This window comes from Eulemur rufifrons, chromosome 7, assembly GCF_041146395.1.
Source record: "Eulemur rufifrons isolate Redbay chromosome 7, OSU_ERuf_1, whole genome shotgun sequence".
Taxonomy (NCBI): Eukaryota; Metazoa; Chordata; class Mammalia; order Primates; family Lemuridae; genus Eulemur; species Eulemur rufifrons.
The window spans coordinates 169,013,929-169,037,148 of record NC_090989.1 but is presented as its reverse complement, the minus strand read 5'-3'; the positions used below and the strand labels follow the sequence as shown (position 1 = coordinate 169,037,148).

General features: G+C 38.8%; 1 protein-coding gene across 5 annotated transcripts in view; it reads right to left on the bottom strand.

Annotated features, from left to right (window-relative positions):
* ATXN7 (ataxin 7) overlaps positions 1–23,220 on the bottom strand; it is a 131,326-nt gene that overhangs the window by 26,460 nt on the left and 81,646 nt on the right. For 4 of the 5 annotated variants that reach the window (XM_069476013.1, XM_069476014.1, XM_069476015.1 and 1 more), the window contains one exon: positions 22,967–23,071. In XM_069476013.1, the coding sequence (XP_069332114.1) occupies positions 22,967–23,071 (105 nt within the window). Of the gene's footprint in view, positions 1–7,533; positions 7,719–22,966; positions 23,072–23,220 lie in introns of those variants that run through there. The other variant, XM_069476017.1, reaches the window with a different exon arrangement.

Here is a 23,220-nt window from a genome sequence, read left to right as displayed (position 1 = left end):
CTGGTAACTTATTCTGTGACAACGACAGCATCTGGCTTTCCCCTCATAAGAAAGCAAGGTGGAAAAACCAAATTTCATTATAGTCGAGATGGACTCCCCTCTTCCTTTCACTGTGGGTCTTTATATTTCATAAGACTTTAAACGGGGCTTCCAGGTTAAAAAAAAAAAGTGTTTCTAGATCAAAAGAGAAATGGGCAAATTATGGATAGGGTTAGGGACCCTATATTAAATGGACAAAGTGGTGGCCAGATGCTAAGCATAACTGCAATGTGGTCTGCTGAGGAGTCCAAGTTGAGTTTTCAAAGCACTCCTCTCTCCAGGATCTGGCACCAGCCCAGAGAAAGCACACTCTGTCCCTGAATGAGGAGGGCATTGTGCATGGCTCCAGCAAGGGAGAGACAGGCATGCAGATCAATAGACAAGTACAGATATAGGGACAGAACAGGGACAAAGACAGACAAACATGCCTGAGAGTGAGAGTGTGTGTGTGTGTGGTGGGGGGGGGGGGATGATGGGAAAGACAGACAGACATGGTGCAGGGGCAAGAAGGGATGAAGGGGAGACAGAGAAGGAGCTTCACAGGCCTCTCTTCCCCCTTGTGGCTCCAACATGTGACATGGCTAAAGGCAAGGGCAGGATATGGGGGGGGGGGGTGGCAGAGAGGACAGCTCTCTGTTGGTCTTCCAAAATGGACACAACCAATAATACTGTGCTTGTAATTTTGAATTCATGCTGAGATTTAAAAAATATAAATATTAACACCTAGGTAGAAACCAAAAAAAGTTCAAAGCAAATAATTAGATCTTTTTATGCCATAAACAAATATTGCTTCAAAAGCTAAAAATATTTTATAATGTACCAAGTGTCAAAGTTAGGGCATAAACCTAAAAGGCAGTCACATAAAATTGTAACTTCAAATGCTATCATTCATAATCGAAAAAAGTCTAGAGGGATACATGTCAAGCTTTTTAAAAAACAGTTATCCCTGGTATTATGGGTCTATTGTTTTTCTATAATATAGTTTACTTGATTATCAAATATTAATACATACTTTTAAAAAGGGGAAATTTGGTGTTCTGGTCTCAATTTCACACATGCCAAAATAAAGCAAAGCATACTATCACTCATGAGCACAGCGTCAATTTGTGCCATTCCCAAGGGGCATCAGGCAAGAGGGGCTAATGATTAAGAAACCCCCACAAAACAACTTTTTCTCTGGGCTCTTTTCTTACCTCTTATTAAACCTTTTACTAATCTTTTATAATCCGAACAATTGACCAGTGAAAAGTCTCACCTTTAACAACATCATCATCAACAACAGCTGCTACTGTTTATTGTGCAGAAACCATGTGCCAGGGGCCATGCTATGGGTTTTAGGAGGATTATCTCATTCAATCCTGACCATCTTTTTAACAAAGTAGACAATATTATTATCCCCACTTTCTAGATGAGGAAGTAAAGGCTTTAAAGGACTCAAGTCAGTTACCCAATGTCACACAACTAGTTAAGAGGCAGGCTGACTTCAGCACCCAAGTGAAAGCACACAGCAACTCGCCTGCTCTTAAATGGCATCGCTATTATCGCAAGCTGTAATACATGATCCAAAGGCAGACAGAAGGCAGGGGTAAAGGTGAGGGTTGGGACATAAATCTGTAAGACACCCACCTTCCAAGTGCTCAGCAAAAGGAGGCTAACTGTTAGCATAAAAGTCTACATAGGCTGAACATACAAGGTCATTGATGATAGTGTTTTTGTAAATTCAGGGTGGGATCCAGAATCTGTTTAAGTGAAAACCAAATTGTTTTAAATGTCATCTTTCCATTTCGCTCTCCTAAAGATCAGTTATGGCTGTGTCAGACAGCGTAGAATTGTTGTTGGTTGTTTTTGGGTTTTTTTTTTTTTTTTGCTCAGGAGTCCTTAAACTATCCAAGATGCTTTGAAGAATGAATTGTGGTAGAAAGGACCAATCAGGGCTGTCTTTCTGGCTTGGCTAAAAGGAATCAACTTACACAGTTTCCAGATGAACATGTTCTATAAAGGACCATCAGGAAGAGCAGCAAATACCTGTTCGATAGTATTAGGCTGGACCCCATCAACCAATACAATTATGCATGCTTCTAGTCACTCTCCAGTTATTTATGGTCACCTTCCCAGCAGAGACTCAGGGCTGTAGGCCACAGTCTTTTTCTATTCTTTTTGAGACAGAGTCTCGCTCTGTTGCCTGGGCTAGAGTGCCATGGCGTCAGCCTAGCTCACAGTAACCTCAGATTCTTGGGCTCAAGTGATCCTGTAGGCCACAGTCTTGATATGCACCAGCTGAGTAAGTAATGAGCCTGAATAGAATCCAAAGTCAAATGAAAATACTCTATAGATGGCTTGAAAAGGGCAAGAACTTTGGAGTCAGAGTTATGTGGGTTCATATCCTTGCTTTGCCAGTTACTAGCTGGGTGACCCTGGGCAACCAGCCCACTCTATCCTCCTTGACAGAGTCTTCATCTGCCAAGTCTACTTTGCAGAGCTGTTGGGGATTAAATGATAAGGAGTTGCAAAGCCTGCAGCCCAGGGCCTACTAAGGACCAGGTCCTGGGAACTCAACAGTGACAGAGGCTCCCTGTTAGTTAAGCTGATGTCTGCTACAGACTCATTTCTTTAGACAGAAAAGTATTTATAAATCTCCTGATTACTAAAGCAGGTAGAAAGTAGTTAAGAACAAATCAAACCATCTCTACTCTATGTTCTACAGCATGGTAAGGACTTAGTTCATATATTTTTAGATGTCCTTCCAGGAAGATACTAAGCTCTTCTCAGATAGGAGCTCAACTTTTAAAGTTCACTTAAAAATGAACAAATTAATACCAAACAGAAAGAAAGTTCATTCAAGCTAAAATTATTTCATAAATAAAAGGCTGGCTCATCTTCCTAACAGAACTCAGGAGATACTCAGGAAGAACTTCAGGTGGAAAGGAATAAAGTAAAGATGAAGTCTCAAATTTAGTTTATGGATCCAAGGGTGGAAATCTGGGGTAGATTATCAAAGTAATAATTCCTAAAACCCACAGATTTTTCTTTAAATGAAACGCACACTTTTAGATAGATTCAGTCAGGTAAGGTTAAACAGAGTGCGCACACTGCACAAAAAGGCTTTATAAGAAATACCAACGCACACTTCAAAGAATACATGATTTCCTGCAGTCTCTGGCAGCCCCATTCCACAAACACCCCACAATCACGATCCTATTTAAAGCAAGAGTTTTTAATAATCAAGCTTACACATGGCTATAAAATGTAAAACACAGATAAAGATGCACAGAGTCTTTGGCCAGGTGTAGCAAGTAACAATGCTTATTACAAAAGCTCAGTTTAGAAACTTTGGGTCATTCATTAAGCTGTCCCTTTATGGAATTAATTAAATATTTTTATGTTCAGGTTGAAAAATAACTGCAATGTGTTATATAGTTCCCAGTTAGCCCAAACTGTTATACTTCACTTTCAAGTCACCAGACACAACTCATGAGGTGTCAATTGGCATCCTCTGTTTTTCACAAGGATTATGATCCCTATCCGAGCACAGGACCTGAGGCAGGACCTGAGGCAGACTATAAAACAAGACTCCATTTTTTTTTAAATCTCAGGATTTCTTTCTTACACATCTACTTTACTCCAGACCAGCGGTTTCCCTAAACTTTTGTCATTCACAAGTGAATCATGTTTTGAATCCTTCACCAAATTTGCACAGTATGTGGACTATTATTTACTTAACATATTTTTAAAAATTCAGTGGCTGACTAGGAGCTTTCTAATTTAGAATTGTCCTAAGCAACAGTATCTGTGAAAGAATGACTTTGGGTTTGACACTGGAGTTATACATGTATTTTTCCTAATAATTATTACAAAATACTTGGCATTCCACTTAAAATCATACCACGGGCTACACATGGACATTAGGCATTTAACATTTTCTCACTATATTTATTGTTGTCAACTTTTTTCCTGTAAATTTTCTTTTCTTTTTAAAAGCACTCACATATGCCTTATCAGCAAACATGGTCCTACTCCATCCACTCTCAGTTGTCACAGGGTCTTTTTCGCTCTAAATCTGCTTTTTCTTTGATCCAATTTGTTTAGATTCCCCAGGCACTTGATGAAACTATTCCAGAGAGAGCTGGGTGCAGTCTAATTGCTGAAAAGGAAGCAAATTGGTAGGACTGTCCCTGGAACATTCAAATCTCAAGTTGGCAAATCCAGAGCTGACCTCTGACATGCAGTTCCTCAAAGGACAATTAGCCAAAATTGAAGCTGGGAGGGAGCTTCGGAGCATGCTTAGGTGGGTTACAAATGGCACTGGAAAACACTGAGAAAGAAAAAGTCTTTACCACAAAGCACTCGGCATCATTTCCACTAGAGAGATTTAACTGAAAAGGATGATTTCAAACTAGCTGCCCTAACAAATTAGTCTCCAACTGCTACCTCTGCCAAATGCATTTCTCCTCCCCCTAAAGTGAAGGTGCTTTTAAATTAAAACATAAGGGGAATGTGCAGAAAAGAGTCATTTACAGCACTTGGGCCACTTGAAACAACTTTTCACCAAAGGTCTATAATCAAATTATCAAGCTCTTCAAGTCAGCGCTTTATGACACAAATAAAGGGCGCACTAAAGTATTCGGGTCTCTTGGCATTTCCACGTCTCTGGGCAGGGCGTGCACGGCAGCATACCCATTCACGCTGGCTGCATGAAACAGAGTAGATCACAAAGGGCAGATTACAACGGAGAACTCCACTCTTGTGGGGGAAGGGGCAGGCGTGAATGGATTGTAAATAATGTTGCTAAGAAAAGAGCAGAAATATGGCAACCTCAAATAATCCTCTTGCCAGGAATTCTTCCCAAGAGGACTGTTCTTTCTGAACTTTGCTTTCAAGTATGCGAGAAATATGAAAAACTTATTGACTATCTGGAGAATATTCCTTCCCTGCCTGCTTAACTTTGTAGTTCTTTGCAAACATTTGTAAAAGTCTTCTAAAAAAAAATCCAAATGCTTTATTGAAAGATATGGAATGATAGAGAAAAAGAGGGGGTACTGAATGTTGTAACAGTTGATCACCTCAGCTGTGAATATAACATCTCTTCTTCATAAGACTGTCATAGACAATTTGTCTTAAGGAAAATTGAATGGTCTGAGTGATCAGTTTATTTCCCGAAGGGAGCCCTTCCTCTGCTCCTGCAATCCTGTTCAAGGCGCAAACTTTTAACCTGAGGGTTATCATCCTCTCACACACACACTTTCTCTCTTTCTCTGAAAGTATCTTTTGGGGATAAAGGCTGCCACTACTTTGAGCAAAATATAGCCACCAAACTGTTTATGCCACCTCTGTGATCTTCGTGTCACCATTTCTGACTACAGATACCATGCAATGAATGATATGCTCATGGACACTTCTACTTTGCTAATAGCCATAAGGATTTCTCTCTGCCATCCCCAGGAAGCAGTGATATCCAAATGATGCAGACAGAGTACAGCATCAATCATCCTGTCTGAAACAAATATGATCTCACTATCTGAGTGACACACAACATTTTGTAAAATTTCACTCCCCTGTGTTCCTCTCATGCCATCATTCACTTGAAATGTTTCTATTCCTCAGGTACCAACACAGCAGAAGAAAAAAAAATGTGCCAAATCCAAAAATCCACCAGTCTCTAGTTACTTTAGATTTAATCCTCTATTAGGGGGAAAAAAAAAACATTCTACAATTTCAGCAATTTACAATTACAAGTTTAGCCTGTCATGTGTAATTCAAGCATCAAGCATACTCAGTCCTTACACAAGCCATCTCTGTAGCCACATTTTGGGTCTGGGTCACTGTTTTTCCCAAATGAAAAATACAGGGCCATCATCAAAATGCAAAAAAAGAGTTAAAAAAACAAAATTATGCCTTCACCACTCCATTTTTTATATATACACAAAAGGAGAGTGAGAATAAAAGGAACCTGCTAAAACTCAAATTAGAGTTGTCTTGTTTTTATTTGGTTGTTTTTGTTTATTTTTAAAAACTGGAACGTCTGTGTAGGAATCCCAAGAGGCAGCATCACGTTCCCAGGCTGGGAAAGAACAGCAGCTCCGAGGTGCATCTGCTGCAAAGTGCTGCGCTGAGATTGTCCGTCACAACCCTTACTGCCATTTTCCACTAGTTTTGTATCCTTTTTATTTCAGTTTATTCTGGGTGCAGGATGGAGAAAGACCCGAAGACTGGAACATGGGAGTAACAAAAATCTCATGCTCAGAACACAGCCTAAAAGCCTCCTTCATCGTACATTCTGTTAATAAGGAATGGGTGATTAATTACTTAAGAATGCCAATGTTTTCAATGAGTTTGCAACACGTGTTTATTTTTCTGAGGAGAGAAACAGTATCTGCTCCACCTGCAGGCCAGAGCTGTCAACTAATAAAACACCAGAAGTGATATGCAAAAACGAAACCAGAAACAGCAAAACTAAAACTGCCTGACAAGAGTTTTTAGAAAAATGAATTATAGGGATTCAACAGCAATTTAATTAAAGGTTTAAGATCTATTTGTATTTAAAGTCCTACAACTGGGGAGCTAAATTTCGACCTCAATTAAAACCATCTGGTCCAGTTCTTTATTGCAGAAGCCATGAAATTTGAATCCAGTGAAAACTAGAGAACTCAACTGTCACCTCACTATCCTGCATGAAGACAGAGGGCATGAGATAGGTAAAGTAACCCTGAGAACAGCCTCCCCACCTACCCAAGGAGAATCAGCTTAGCTCTGCTGGCTACCTTAATAACACAACTAAAAAGAAAAAATCGTCTTTTCTGGCAATCAGTCCATAATTAAATTTTTATACACTCAATTTAAGTTGCTGAATGACTTCCTAGGGTTACTGTTTGTATTTTGAAGTTGTTCTTCCTCTTGACGCAGTGTTCTGTTTGAAACTTTGCTATGGATTTGAAGTATCTGACAAAAGAGCTTTCAAACACATGCTACAGGAAACACTGCGAACTGCCTGTCATGAAACCTCACTTACCACAAGTAAGATAAAAAATAAACAGTTAAAGCGTGTTACAATGTCCCTCCATTTTTAGAGAGCGACGTAACCAGTGCTCTCCTTGTTTTGAGATATGGGAACGGTTTGGTGCAAACCTCAGCACTTTGTTGGAGTTAATAGCAAACTCGACTCCTGTCTGCATTTGAACTTTGGCCAGATCACTCAAATGACATTTCAGAATGGCTCCTGTGGACAGCTTGCTGCAGCTAATCCCTCCTGCTGCGATTACCCACTCTGATCCCCTAGCTCTGCAGAGCTCCCTCCCTCCACCACTCGAGCGGCGTAGCCCTCCTGGACTGCTGGCAGGGCAGGACAAACGTCAGGAGGAAGGAGGCCTGCACTAACTCTTCCCAATTCTGCTTGGTTCTATGTAATGTTAGCAAAGACCTAACCCACCTTCTGCACGCTCATCCAGAACTGGGCCCTGAGCCAAGCCCAGCCTCTGAAAACTGCCTCGGAAAACTTACCCAGTCGAGCTTTCAGCCCTTGAACAGAGGAAGGGCTGCTCTGGAGAGGCGTCTTGTTACCTTCCATTCACAGAATTTGGTTGTGCTTCATTGCACACTTGCTACTGCAGGCTTGCATCATGATTTGGGTCTGCCCACCAACTCCAAATATGCTCCATGTTTGGGCTTATGTAACATTTGCTACTACTGTAAAAAGCACTTGAATTACAAAGGTCCTGGCAGATCAACAGAAAACAGGGGGTGGAGTCTAATTTCATCTAATATGGTCATACAAGGCGTCCTGGTCGGTGTAAATTAATCCTTCTATTTGAAAGGCGACTTGCCAAAACTGGAGAAGATGGAATTTATAAATTTAACCTGCTAAAATGTGTATTACTCATACTCTGATTTTTCTGAATACCTTTCAAGTGACATTGCTATTGCCAGGTATACTAGAAAATTCACATGAAATTCATTAGGAAACCTACATTTTAAGTCTCAGAGCCTAGAAGTCTTAAAGCTAAAAATTTCTATAAATATTAGCTGCCTTTTTCCATGTTTGATTTGCTCGATACTATCTATCCTTACAAAACTTTAAAAAATAGTGTTTGTTTTTTTTGTTACACCTAAGCATGCTTTTCCTTCCTAAATCTAGTAACAAAAATCTTAACCCATTTTCTGTGCATATTTATAAAATATGTCTAATTTCATATCCACCTGATTGTCCAGAGTTTGGTGTTCAATCACTGGAAGATTGACTAAAACTGGGGAACCTCTTATATTTTTAATCCAAACATTTCTGTAAGTGAGTGGCTTCTTGTAAACAGTGTCTTCCTGGTCTGGCTGTTTCTCTGTGTCAGCCCTATTACACTCCCTCTCTGGTCAATGGACAAATCTTATACTGTTAAACAAACTGCCAACTGATCTGAGTTTTATGATAATAATGGCAAAGATACATGATAGTTCAGAATGGACTCTTTTAAATGTCAAAAAGAGAAAGAAAGAAGATTCCTCTACAGAATCCTATCACCCCCACACTGTATATTTGAGAAAAGTTATGATTTACATGTGTGGAAATGATTTTGCCTGGAAGGGGAGAGGAACAGTTCTGAGGCATGGAAACAGCTTCTATCAGACAAGACACAAATTCTAAATTGTCTCTAAAACAGAAGAATTGTAGCTATACTGCTCTACTTTCACAGCAAGCATTCAGATTCCAACCATGTTGACAAGGTTAAGGTCTAGGGAGTTGAAACTCCTTTTTTCCCCCAGATTTCTTACAGCCATATTCGTACAATCCAAAACTATCATGGCCCTTAAAAGACACTCAGAGAACACAAAGGAAGAGCAATCAGCAGGTCCTAGAAGCACAGGATGAGGGTACTCCTCCCAAATCTTTTCAAAAGTTCATTAGCAGAAATAAGGATTTTAGGTTAAGTCACTGAAGCTTTTCTTAAACTAGAAAAAAAAATATTCCATGGCTATAAAAAGTGACTGCGACAGGTCTTGCTACTATTCATTGCACCTCACTTGCCCTCCCTGATGGGCAACTGGGGAGTTTCCTTGATAGCAGAATAGAATAGCAGGACAGAACTGGGTTAAGAGGACCTTTCTCAGGCTAAGCCTCAGTTCTGTATCACTGTACCTGTCAGACAGGACACCAGAGTCCTTGCTGACCTCCTAGCACAAATGCTTGCTGTTCTAATGTTCCCTTTTGCATATGGTGATAGTATTAGTGGGAGAAAAATCATTCTGACAACCAGCCAATCAATGACAGTTCTGGCAATGAAGTCTTTCTGTAGCCCTGATGAAAATTTAGCAAATGTTCTTAAATGCTACAAACACATGCTTACACTTAAGTTTCATATAGAAAGAACAAACAATTTGAACTTTTTAAGACTTGCATCAGAAAAGGGAAAAATGGTACTATAAGCCAGGAAGATATAATTTTGTATACTAAGAACATACACAAATATACAAAAAAATGGGAATAAAGCTCACAGTTATAAACAATCACATATGCCTCTCTTAACTACTGTTTTTGTTCTGCTTAGAAAGCACTATTTTCTTCAAAACCACTTCCCAATATCCTATCAAAATAAAGTTTATTTTGATACTCAATCTCCCAATGAAGGCTTGTGTTTAAGTGTCTCGGTCTAGGGGCATAGCTGTATTTCTTTTATCCTCAGAAAAAAAATTATAAGACTACAAATAAAAAAAAAAGACTACACATTAAATATCATTTTAATAGAATAAGATCTGTGCCTTACAGACCCAAAATTATATGCATCGGCTGTAGTCTGGATGGTGTGCACGTGTCAATTTTATTCTGGTGCATTAAAGGAGTTCTTTACTGACAAAAATTCTTCTGTGAATGAGCCCACGTGAAGTAAACAAGCAAGCCAGCAGCAGCTAGGAGGGGTAGCAAGGGTTTGGGTTCAGGGGGCAGCCAGCCTGCGTTCTGAGCACTTCTAGTTGTGTAGCCTTGGGCAAGAGACTTCTGTCCTCACCTGGGAGCTAAAACAGCCTCCTCCCACAGGGTAAGGGGTGCAAAGTAATCAAGATAACACATGTAATACAATGCCCAGCACTTCTTAAATGTCCAGTGTTAGCTATTATGATTACAGCCAGGGAGAAACTGGATGGACAACATCATTTGAAGGGAAAGGAGTTAAACAGTAAGACAGAGAATGACAGAAGTTTCTATTATAGAAATTAATCAAGTACCAGAAAAATCTTAGGATTTCCTAAACTGAATCCCTGAGAAGCCAGCAAAGGTGTCATTCAGTATTCTACAGGGCAACAAACTAGCTGTTGGCAGTTACGAAATACCATGTTCCTGTCATCGGTGGTAGCCGGTTCTCCATTTTACAGGAATACAAGTCTCCACTAACTCCACTTCACTGTCTCAGCAGGCTGGGCAAGTTATAATTGGCCTTAATTGGCACTTAGAGGAGCTTTAACATTCCTTACCTGCTGCCAAGGAGCACTTGAAAGGGGAAAAAAGTATTTTCAAACTTGGAAATACCAAGCAATTCATTCAGCTGTGGGCTTGGAACCCTGCTATCCAGAATCAGATTAGCTTCACCAAGAAATGTTGCTATGTTATTATCCAGTGCTCATTAGGTACTCATGCTGGATTAGGAGAGGTAGGAGATGAAGTTTACAAGGAGGTAATTCACCTTGGGGCTAAAACCATGCAGCAGCCTTCCTCTAGCTGGCATCATCTGATCTTTTGGTGGATCAGGGCTCAGCCACACTTCATGTGTGTAAGGCAGGCAAATAAAATACATCTCCATGGCCTGATTTACATAGGCTTTGTGTTAAACAAGGTGTGACCTCAGCCCAGTTACTACCTGGTACACAAAATTAGTACTGCTAAAAGGAACCAATTATACAAAATGTAAGGAGGATAGTGAGATGAGAAGTAAAATTGGTGATGGTTTTTCCTTGGCCCTGCATCACACCCAAAGTTGTTATCCTTTTAGAAGCTACACATTTGGCTGAGAGGAAGCCCAGCCTAAGAGACCTAAATTTCTTCCCTAAATTCCATGCAGAATGAATAGAAATTTCCCTCAGATGCCAGGGATATTGCCTGTAGCTGTTTAAATGAATATTTAAAAAAAATCACCACTCATTTTGAAAGATCTTTTTGCCTCTTATTATTAAATATCCAGACTTAGATGACATTTGCAACACTGGTAGTAAAATCTGTGTTTGTTTGAGCAATTTATTTCAAATTAAAATTAGTTATATTTGTGTGCAAGTAAGGAACTGTAAGAGGCTTTAGAAAAATAAACAGAAACTTAGAAAAATAAATACAGCAGCTACTCCTGACAGAGATACTCTCACACATGGCTGGTAGATATATAAAGTACTGCAGGCTTTTTGGAAAGTAATCTAGCAACAGCTATTAACACTGCAAATAACTACCTTTCTGACCCCAAGAATCCCTACCTGAGACTCTATCCCATAGAAACCAAACCACCTGTAGTTAAAGATATATAAGCAGAATGGTTGCTGCTGTTTTGTTCAGGGGCAAAAAGCAAGAAACAAAATGAATGTCTACAGAAGTCATGTCTGAGGAAGGTATAGCACAGCCACACCTTAGAGCAGTATGCAACCATTAAACAGAGGGGATTAGTGTTATCTAGGGATGTGCATGGATTTCCATGAGGTATTGTTGAGTAGAAAACAAGAAGTGTGTATAATGGGATCCATTTTTTGTAAAACTATTACCAAAATCCCCTACTAATAAAATACATGATTCTATGTGTCTGTTATGTTATGAGCATGAGAAGAATATAGAAGAATGCATACTAAATTATACGTTAAGAATGTGTACTATGGTTTACAGAATAGAGAGGACTACGATAGCTGGAGAAGGCAGAGAGGCAGAATGAGCCAATGAAATAAGAAAATGCAAGCTGCACTAAAAATAGTATGTTTGAGGATTATACATTTGTGTAGTTATGTAAAAATACACTATGGGTGTATATATTTACATATAATTATATATTTATATATTATTATAATATATGCATGTGCCAATCAAAAAATCTATAAAGAAATTAGTTTAGCAATTTTTTGTTGTTGTTGTAAAAATGCACTGTGAAGGGAGAAGAAAAATTTAAGAAACATTCAATTCCGGTACTACATCTAACAAGTATACTCTGATTGTATCACTCCATTCATTGGGGTAGCTGAGCAGACTGAGGTTCCAGCAGCATGAAGGAGCACAGTTAAGAATCACACAGAAAAGGGCCTATTAGCCACTTTGGCAAAACAAGATCTTAACCTTCTAAAGCTCACTACAAATCTTCAGTATTAAGAGTTCTAGCGGAGCGCGCTGGCTCACGCCTGTAATCCTAGCACTCTGGGAGGCTGAGGCGGGTGGATTGCTCTAGGTCAGGAGTTCGAGACCAGCCTGAGCAAGAGCGAGACCCCCGTCTCTACTAAAAAATAGAAAGAAATTATCTGGCCAACTAAAATATACATAGAAAAAAATTAGCTGGGCATGGTGGTGCCTGCCTGTAGTCCCAGCTACTTGGGAGGGTGAGGGGTAGGATCGCTTAAGCCCAGGAGTTTGAGGTTGCTGTGAGCTAGGCTGACGCCACCTCACTCACTCTAGCCCGGGCAACAAAGCGAGACTCTGTCTCAAAAAAAAAAAAAAAAAAAAAAAGAGTTCTAACAATCTTCTTTAAGATATCAAGCATAAAAGGAAATAAAACAAATTTCATTCCAAAGGTTTTTTTTTGATCTGAAAAGAATACAAATCAAAAACTCTACCTTGCGTGATTAAGGGCTTACTGCTTGTATTTTAACTTATTTTAAATTGAAATAATTACCTTCTCTGATTTTTTAAAAATTTTCAAACACACAAGACGAAAAGGTATAAAATTACTTTGAAGTTTGTTTTGAGAATTGTTGTCTTCAAAAAAGAAAATGTAGAAGTAAACCTAAAGACTGGGATTTCTGCATACACAATGTGGATTAAGGAGGAAAACAGCTAAATTTAGCTAGTGCCCCTTTTGTTTCAAACCAGTTTTTTTAAGGGCTTGGACTAGCACATATATTGGAGGAATTATTCCAGCCAGGTAGTAGGTGCTATAACATAAAGAAGTGATAAATACTCCCTCTTCCGGTCATATGTAAGACCACAGCTTAATAGATTTGTATATATTAAATAGTCAACATACAAATTAGTCTTGTGAAAGGACTGTCAGGAAAAACATTTTTTTGCAAATATAACTAAAATATGGATTTATATCCTGAAATGTCCCCTTTAAATTCTGAAGCACAGCCATCTTATAATGGCTAACGATTCCTATATGTAGCACACAAGTCAAGAGTGGCACTGGTGAATATTAACAATTTATATATTTTTTTTAAAATAGTAATTTCTCGTTTAATTTTTAATCAAGACTGTTTTTACAAAAGAATTACAACTATTTTCCCCTACTTTATTACCGTATAATTGACAAAAAAGTTATATATATTTACAGTGTACAATGTGATGTTTTGAGATGTATATTAACATATATACACACACACTGTGAATAATTTATACATATTAAAACTTGTTGATGTTGCCAAAAATTCAAATTTTCACTGCCTTATTCTGGTGACCCAAATGAGAGCTATTGAAGTAGTTCATTAAATCACAGTAGCACAAATCTGGACGGCAGCTGTGACCAGCCTCCATGTTGAGAATCAATATTCTAAAATACTAACAGACATTCCCAAAGACGAATGGTCTTTAAAGTACTGTATATAGTATACAATACTGAAAATCTAGTTGTCCATCAATAGGAGACTGGTTCAATTACATTAATAAAGTGGAATAACAGGCAGTCTTTAAAAGGAATACAAGAGACCAATATGCATTAACATGGCAAAATATTTAAGATACATTATTAAAGATTATTAAGTTAAAAAGGCAAATTCATAGAAAATCCAACTTTTCATGTGTGTGGAGGGAAAAAAAGCATGCAGGTAAATATTATTTTGTCCAGGATCCAGTAACCTTCCAATGGTATGTCAAACTGCACCCCTGAAAAGTAATGAGCTTTGCTCATTCTGACTGCATTATTTATCCTCTTATCATTCTCTAATTCCTTTCTTTTACAATGTATTTTACTTTAATAATTAAAAACAAATAAAAACATATGTATTTTTTTAATCAATAAATTCTTGTTGCCCAATGAAACATGGGAAGTCCCAGGAGAGGGAACACATTCTCTTTTGTTTCCTGGCTTATATGACTAGAGTACTGTAACACTAAAAAACAAACAAAAAATTGAAAAGAATAAATGACCCCCAAACTTGGCATCACTGCAATAATTATTTTCTTACCCTACAATCTTTAGAAAATGTCTAAAGACTGAATATGATACATCAAGGCTTTTCATTCAGGTCAGTGCACCTTATTAAAAATAAATGCCCATATACAAATTGAAAGAACAACCTTCTGATCCATAAGCTAAAGTAAATTCATCCAGCTGCTTAAGCCAAAAACCCCATGAGTCATTCCTCTTCCCTTCCTTTTCCAGTCCATCTGCAAGCCCTGCTGGCTTTATACTTCCTATACACTTCCGGTGCAGATTTCCATTATCTCCACGCCTCTCTGCCCCTGCTACTGCAATCCTAAGCTAAGCTTTCTCTCCAGATCCAGCTCTCACCCTCACTAGTGCAAAACAGCCTCCTAACTGGACTCCACCTTTGCCCACTATGTTCCGCAGAGCAACCATAACCAGATCATGGCACCTCCTGGCACAAAATCCTCCAGTGACTTTGCATTACGTGTACCCTTCAATCCTGATTCCTGTCATGGCTTGCAGGGCCCAGTGTCATCTAGCCCTGGCCCACCCCCGTCCCCTTAATTCAACTTCAACCTAGACTCCTTTCCTGCTTACACATTGTTGTTCGGCATCCTCACTGGCCTTTCTGCCGAGCCCATTTCCATCTCAGGATCTTTGCACTTGCTAGTTCCTCTGTGTAAAACACTAGTCCTCCAGATTAAATGGGCTTGGCTTTCTTTCATCATAAGCTTAAATATCAAGTCCTCAGAGAGGCTTTCTTTGACTAGCCTTATCTAAAGTGACCAGCCCCAGTCCTTCTCTCACATTATTCTAGCTTGATCACTACTTGAAATAACCTTATCTCACTCGATTTCATCTTTCTCTTTCCATCCTCCCCAATCAGAATACAAGCTGCATGAAATCAAAAACACTGCTCTTCTAGTTTAGTAGAGAGCAATGCCTAGCATATAGTAGGTACCCAATAAATATTTGTTAAATGTATGAATAACACAATTGCCAGTTTACTTACTTTCTTTTTAAAGCAATCCCAAGGACATAGACATTAATAAAGGTACAGATATTAGTAAGAGGAAAAATCAATACATTTTATTGCTAGAAATTTAAACATTGTTTTTACAAATGGCATAAATAACACCATTTTAAAGATACCTGCTTATTATACAACTAAGGAAAACAACATAAAACTATATTAGCTGGGAAGAGTGTAGTCCTTTATCTGATAGTACTAATGTTATTTGAAAATTTTAATTAGCATTATTTGGCTGCAGCAAAGAAAAAAAAATGAATATACTATATTTATTTTACATCATGCTACTCAGTGACAAGAAGTTTAGGTCAAAGAGTTAACTTGGAATTTCCTCCCAGAGTTAAACTAATGTCTACCTTTGACATCATTCATGTTTTCATGTGCTTGTTCTGGTTAGTTCCCATCTCTGGCTCATTCCCCAACTGCTAGAGAAAGGCCTGGTATGTGTCTCTGAAGCAAAAGAACAAAGTATTTTTTGCTCTGCAACAAGTTTCAGTCTTTATACTGACAACAGAAATAAATATGTCAGCCAATTCTATAAAGAAGCTTAAAAATACCAGGCTCGTACAAAAAGAAGAGTTTGGCTTTGGATAGCTGCTATGCTTTAAAGTAGAAGAGGGGGAAGAGAAATCTAATGACTATGTTAAATCAAATATCTACCTACTATCATTACATCTTCAAACTGCTAAATGTTCTCGCTGAAGTAACCAGTTTACAAAACTAATCCAGCGACTCCAAGCAAATTTAAAATTCTACTTGAGCTAAAATATCTGTCACTAATGATATTTTGTAACATGCAGGATTCATTATATCTTCTCTGGATTTTCTTTTAACTCTATGCATCCTTATTATACGCAAAATAAACAGATATTAGTAGGCAGAAAAGATGGCCTGGTTGGTACATTGTATCTGTGAATAAAATTTAATTTAGGAGTTTGGTCTGTAAACTGAAAATAAAATCCATTCAGTGGGTTGTTAACAAGCAATAAGATAATACATGCAAAAAGGCTTTGTAAATCACCAAGAACTATTAAAAGTTATCATTAGTAGTCAGGCACTGTGGCTCATGCCTGTACTCCTAGAACTTTAGGAGGCCAAGGTGGGAGGATTGCTTGAGGCAAGGAGTTTGAGACCAGCCTGGGCAACATAGGGAAACTCTACCAAAAAAAAAACACCTAGTCTGGCATGGTGGCACGCACCTGTAGTCCTGGCTACTGAGGAGGCTGAGGCAGTAAGATCACTTGAGCCTAGGAATTTGAGGTTGCAGGGATTTATGTTTGTGCCACCCTACTCTAGCCTGGGTATGACAAAACGAGACCCTGTCCCCTCCCTCCAAAAGTTATTAGTCAGTAGACTTTCAAATGAATGCCAATCCTTTAACTATCACTGAAAGTTTCAAAGTAGAAAAAGACCCAGATTATAAAAATTTAGTGGACACATTTAGCACACTTGAGAGAAAAAGGAAACTTTTTATCTTTATCCCAAACTAGTTAGTTACTTAATAGTCAAATGAAACAATGCATTCAAAAGATACCTGAAGCTGTTACTTTCCAGGTCTAAGTCAATCAAATAGTAAAAGGGGTGTGTATATGTGTGTTCTTTATTAAATAGTAAAACCACTGCTTTGTGATGCAATTAACTTAATCATATGATGGCAATAGCTAGTCACAAGGTCACAACTATGTAAAACGTTAACAATGAGAACAAGCATTTTTGCCAAAACCAGCCCATCAGACCTCATAGAGTAAGATTATTTTGCTCTTACACTACTAACATTCTTTGAAACCGATTAATTAGCTCAAAAAGTATGAGTAATTTCTCATGAGTAATTTACTCATCCTCTGATAAAAATGACATTTTAGAAAATATAATTTATGCTGGCATCTAAAAGAATCCAAACCACCTCAATGCACGTCAAGGAACATTAAGTCCAAGCAATGTGTGTAGCTGTTAATTTTACCAGATTTGTAATATGTGCAAGTGGAGAAAGCTATAAGATCACAGCAGTGTTTCTGCTAAAGCTACTTTCATAAAGTCATGAAAAAGCCAGATTTATGACATTTCCATTTGTGAACAGAGATCTGAGAGAAAGGCAGATGTTTTACACTGAAGCCACCAACAGACTCACATGCCACTCACAGTGACCAGTAGTGGCTCAATATATAATAGCAGTTAACAAAGACAAAGGGTATTTGTCTTATGTGATCTTTTTTGCAGATCAACAGGAGGTTCTAGAATTCTGCTTTCAAAGTCTGTTATTTCCCAGGGCCAGAACTGGCCTCAGTAGCTAGCTCCTTAAAATGAGGAAACTAAATCCAAGAGCTTAAGCTGGTGTTTCCCAAAATATGAAATAGGTTATCACTCCCTAACATTAATAACATTAAATCACAAAGTAAAAATGTGATCCCTTTCCAAATCTCTTTCAATTCTTCTGATAACATCACACTACTGTGTGGATAACATTGCCTAAAATGTGGTAGTTTCCTTAACAAAGGGAGCAAGCCCTCAGGCTCAGAGCCAGCACAGGCAAGAGCATCAACATAGAATTAAATCATCTTTTCACTGCATTTATTTTTACATTTACCATTTTTTATGGTAAACAACACCAGTTTTCCTCTTTATAGTTCCAATAAGGTTTTCTTTATGCATAGATTTATTTAAATAAAAGTGGTTTAATTTAAAGAAAAATATAAGTAGACTTAAGTCAGCAAATAATAAAGCTAGACTGCAATTAAGGTTTGGGAAAAGGTAGCTGAGCCGCATGTCACTACTCAAGCCTTGCTCAGAGACTCAAGCTGAGCCACAAGGTGAATAAGTGGATCAGCCCAACTAATCGAGGCAAATACTTCAATGGCTGATATCTGAGCAGGGTTTCAATTCGTTATACAGGTTCTAAATGTGGTACCTGTGTCGAATTAACATCATTCATTATTTTCCCTAAGTAAGATCACTCGTATGTCTGCAGAAAAGACAGAGAGAGATAAATTATTTTTCATAAACAAACTCACCAAAACAGCAGAGCACAGAGCAGTGCAAACGTGCAGTCTATCAGAATCATGGGTCATGGGAAGATCTCCCAGCATACAAAACCCCATATAACCCCAAAGGCACCACACAAAGTTATCCATCACCCTATATTAATCCCACTGTTCAGATCCAGAGTAAATGTAAGTAAATAGTACCACAGTTTATGCTATTCAGTAGCCAGTTTAGAACCAACACATTTATCACTAAACTAATCAACTAAGATTCTCACTTCAGAAGAATGGTGTTACTGGCCCTAGGGAATGGCACCATCTCAGCTCTCCTTCATATTTAAAAGTTTTAAAGGCAATTAATGTGACATTTCCAGCACATAATACAAAGATTTAAAAATCGGTTTAAAAAATAGGGGCCTCCATTCCTGCAATCCTTGCTAGACTCAACAAATCTCTTAGTGCAGATATGTGTCAGTCAGTCACTAGGCCAGCCCCTGGGAGTAAAAAGCAGCAGCTCCGTGAGAGGGGACCATATCTGCTGTGGATCTGGCCAGCTTGCATGTCAGAACCAGCCCAGGGAGCTGTTTAAAATGCGGGTTCCTGGGTCCTGTCTCTAGAGATTCCCATTCACCGGGTCTGGAGTGGGCCTTGGGAAGCTGCCCACTTAGGAAGCTCCCCTTTGATTCAGATGCACAGCAGGTTTGGGACCCACTAATTCAAATTACATTTTTAAGTCTGAAATTAGCAGTAAGAAACATCTTGCTCCTAAAAATACTGAGTAACTGAAGAGAAACATGAGGCATGCTGAAGTATTTCAAAACATTAAAACAATATCAAGAAAGTATGGTATTACTATGTAGTTCCAAGGAAGAAAGCAATCTATACTATGAAAACAATCAGACTATAAAAAATTGGAAATGCCAAAATGACATTACACACACTCACCATCACTTCTCAAATGGAAATCCTGGTTAATCATTAATTCCCCAAAAGGCAGCACAGCTAGTGAAAAAGTACAGGTCCTCTTACCACTCACCAATTCAGAATAATTTTACCACCAACATTAACTGATTTACAAGCCTTGCTGCCACTGTAGCATCTTTTTCCAGTCCTGGCAGCAGTAGTTTTAAAGGAACTGCCTTGCTGGATTTTGTAGCAACTGCTCATTTATTCATAAAACTCACAGGTGAATATCAACAATACATGAATTCACAGGAGACTGCCCACACATTTTCACCAATTTCATTGAAAGATAAGAAAATACAATCCCTCCCTTGCCAGGTATGTTTTTCTTCTAATAGTGTAATAAACAAACTACAATGGTCGCTGGGAAAGATTCTCAATTTGAAAACATTCTGTGTTTTTAACCATGGAAAATAAGAACGCAAGAATTGGCTTCCTGGAATTTCAACAACAACAACAAAAAGAATGAATTCCAAAAATATTCTTTCCTGTCACAACTCTTGACCCCAAAAGATAGACAAGACAGTGTCAGCACTGGGGAATGGCTCTTGGTCCTGGGGACCCTGCCCACATCTCCTTCCTTCCAAGAGAGTGGGGTGTCACTCCAGGGGCACCACATCGTGCCTCTCTCCACTTCATGCAGTTATGCTGCCAACCCCACCATCCAACTCCAAACCCCTTTTCAATTCTACCAGCCTTCTCTTCCACTGCTGCCTCAAAGAGGCAACTCCTACATTTCCCAGCAGAATCCTTGTCTCAGAGCATTGGGCCCTCATCTTTATGCCAGGGACTCTTCTCTCACTTACATCTTCAACATTTTCCTTGCCAACAGAGGGATCACAGTCGTCCACCCCGTGGCTTTGTGAGTCACATCTCCAGCCTAGCCACAGAAGTCCATGGGACATGTGAATCTTGTTTATACACCTTCCCATTTACATGTTTAAAGTTATCACTTCCCTCTGTCATTCAACAAATAGCTTATTAGGGGACCCTGTGCCAGGGACTGGTAGAGAGAAAAGGTAGAAATATTATTTTAAGATGCTTTTCCCCACTCATACACTGACATTCTAACAGGAAAACAGAGGAAGATTTAAAAAATCCACTCTACTCATCAATTCTCTGGAGCACCACTGAATCACACAACTCTGGTCCTAAAATATCTGCAACAGGTCTCCCTCCTTCCCCACTTCAAGGGAAGATGACTGATGGGCAGTGAAGCCCCGTGAGCTAGTCCCATACTGCCTTTGCACTCTCCTCATCCCCACATGGGCACATCAGCTCTGGCCAATGGGGATGCATGCAGCACATTCCAGACAGCCTGGAATTTCCTGCCTCAGGTCAACCCTGTTGCCAGCCTGGGGCCACCAAATATGGTTGTTCAGTGTACAAACTGTGCAGCCATATGTGGCAGCTGTCTATCCCCATCAAAACACTTCTAATTTTAATGGATCATAGGTGATTTTTCAAAATACTTTCTATATTTTCCACAATGAACATGTATTCCATGTCTAAAAATTGAAAAAAATAATTACAATGGGAAAAATAATCCATTCTACTCTTTAAAACCTAATATGAAGGGTATTTTCTCTAAGAAGTCTTCTCTGAGTTATTCATCAAGAAGCAATCTGTGCTCCTCCTATCTTAAGACCTTGGACTGTTTTATGACTTTAGACACACACCTTCCTATATCTACAGCTGTATCTTTATCTCTCTCTCATGTCCACTGCGTGCTAGGTATTGTATCAGGGCTTTGCCCATGTTACTTAATTTAATCCCCACCAGGAACCTATGAGGTTGGTATTACCATCTCTGTACTATAACAAAGGAAGCCAAGGCTGGATAACTTGCTCAAGGCAAAGAACTAACCTATGGTTCTTGCAGGCTTAAATTTAAATCCAGTCTAGTCTGGCTTCCAAATTTTAACTCCAAAATACTTGGCAATTGACTAATTGCCTTTTCTAATGCTAGCCTCTGAAAGTCTTAAGCAGGTAGATAATATCTTATCCATCTTTGTACTCACTCTGGTGCCTACCCCAGGGCCTCACCCAGAAGCAGGAACTCAAAGAACCTTTTCAAGGTTAAATAAAAGATTTATTTCTTAAAAAAAAAAAAAATGGTGGGATGATTATAATGGTGTAACTCTTAAAACAACAGTACTCCCAACAGCAAGTCCTGTAAGTTCTAACTTTAAAATGTATGTTAAAGCTGTGCAGATTGCCTAGCTCTACGGCCCCACCTCACTCTCAGTCCAGTGTCATCTCGTTTCTGAACTATTCTCCCTGCTTCTACTCCTCTCAGCAATCTATTCTCAGCAAATCAACCAGTGAGATGGAACTATGCTACTCCCTTACATAAACCCTCCAATGCCTCCAAGCTGCTTCTTACCCTGGCCTGTGAATGATCAGGTCTTGCCTATAATGCTAGATTCCTCTAGTTTCCACCTCCCTTCACTAACTACCCTCCAGCCACACTGGCCTTCTTCAGGTCTGTGTGTTGGCTGTTCCCTCTGTATCGACAGTTCTTATTCCAGATCACTGCCTCAGCTGCTCCTTCTCGTCACTTAGGGCCCAGTGTCACCTCCTAAGATGCTTTCTTTAAACACTCTAAGTACAGAAGAACCCCACTGTTACTCTGTTTCAAGCTTGCATTTGTAGTAGTAGGAGCAATGAGGAAACAACTTACAGTTATTTAAAAAATGTATCTAGTCAGTTTGCCTGTCTCTCCAATTAGATTGCAAACTCTGTGGAAGTAGAAATCTTAGTGCCTGAAACAAGGTGGGCACTCAAATACTTCTGATTTGCTACTGAAGCAAACTGGGCCTAAAACTAAGTTTTATAAATCAGAATCTTATTTTAAACACTGTAGGTGGCATTATGACAATACCAAATAACTTTATTTGGACTCTTCAATGATTAACACCCAAAATTTAAAACTATTGAACTTATAAGTTTCAAAATCACATTTCCTTAAAAAAAAAAAAAAAAGCCCACATGTCCCTGTTGTGAGTGTACAAATAATTTTATTTTTTAGTTTTTTAAAATTAAATTAATTTACTTTTTTAGAGACATGGTCTTGCTCCATCACACAGGTTGGAGAGTAGTGCTGTAATCGTAGTTCACTGCATCCTGGGCTCCAGTGATCCTCCTGCCTCAGCCTCCCCAGTAGCTAGGATTACAGGTGTGTGCCACCACGACTGGCTAATTTTTCTTATATTTTGTAGAGATAGGGTCTCACTATGTTGCCCAGGCTGGTCTCTAACTCCTGACCTCAAGCGATTCTCCTGTCTTGGCCTCCCAAAGTGCTGGGATTACAGGCATGAGCCACCACGCCCAGCCTTGTATACGTAAATTTTAAAATCCACTAAATTCACAACAAGGGACTCTAAAAGGAAACAAACCTATAACTATACTGATTAAATATTTCAAGAAAGGTTTTGTAAATTACACTTTCCCCATCTAATTTCAATAAAAACCAGAAAATGAATATCACTTTCAATAAAAATAAAAAAATACCCAACATCTGATAGGTATTAACCCATTCAATGAATTAGAAAGCCTACTTCCTGAGAGGGGAGGGATATAATGCCCTACCCTGCCATCACTGTCCTTTAGTTTAATCCTGATTTACCTTCTAATAATGATTTTTTTAAATGGTTAAGCACTTACCATAATGTGATTGAAATGCCTGCGGTTTGACAACCTGATTACAGTCGTTACACACCACCAAGTAGAAATCATCATGGGCTGGACAAAAACCAAATATTGGCATGTCTGCAACAAAGAAACAGAATATCACTCACTCATCTGGTTGTGATTGATATAAAACCATTTGGGGGAACAATACTTCCTATAGGAGTTGCTTTATTATAAAGTGCACCAGGACAAATGTCACTCCAGGTTAAAAGTAACTGATGTGGCAC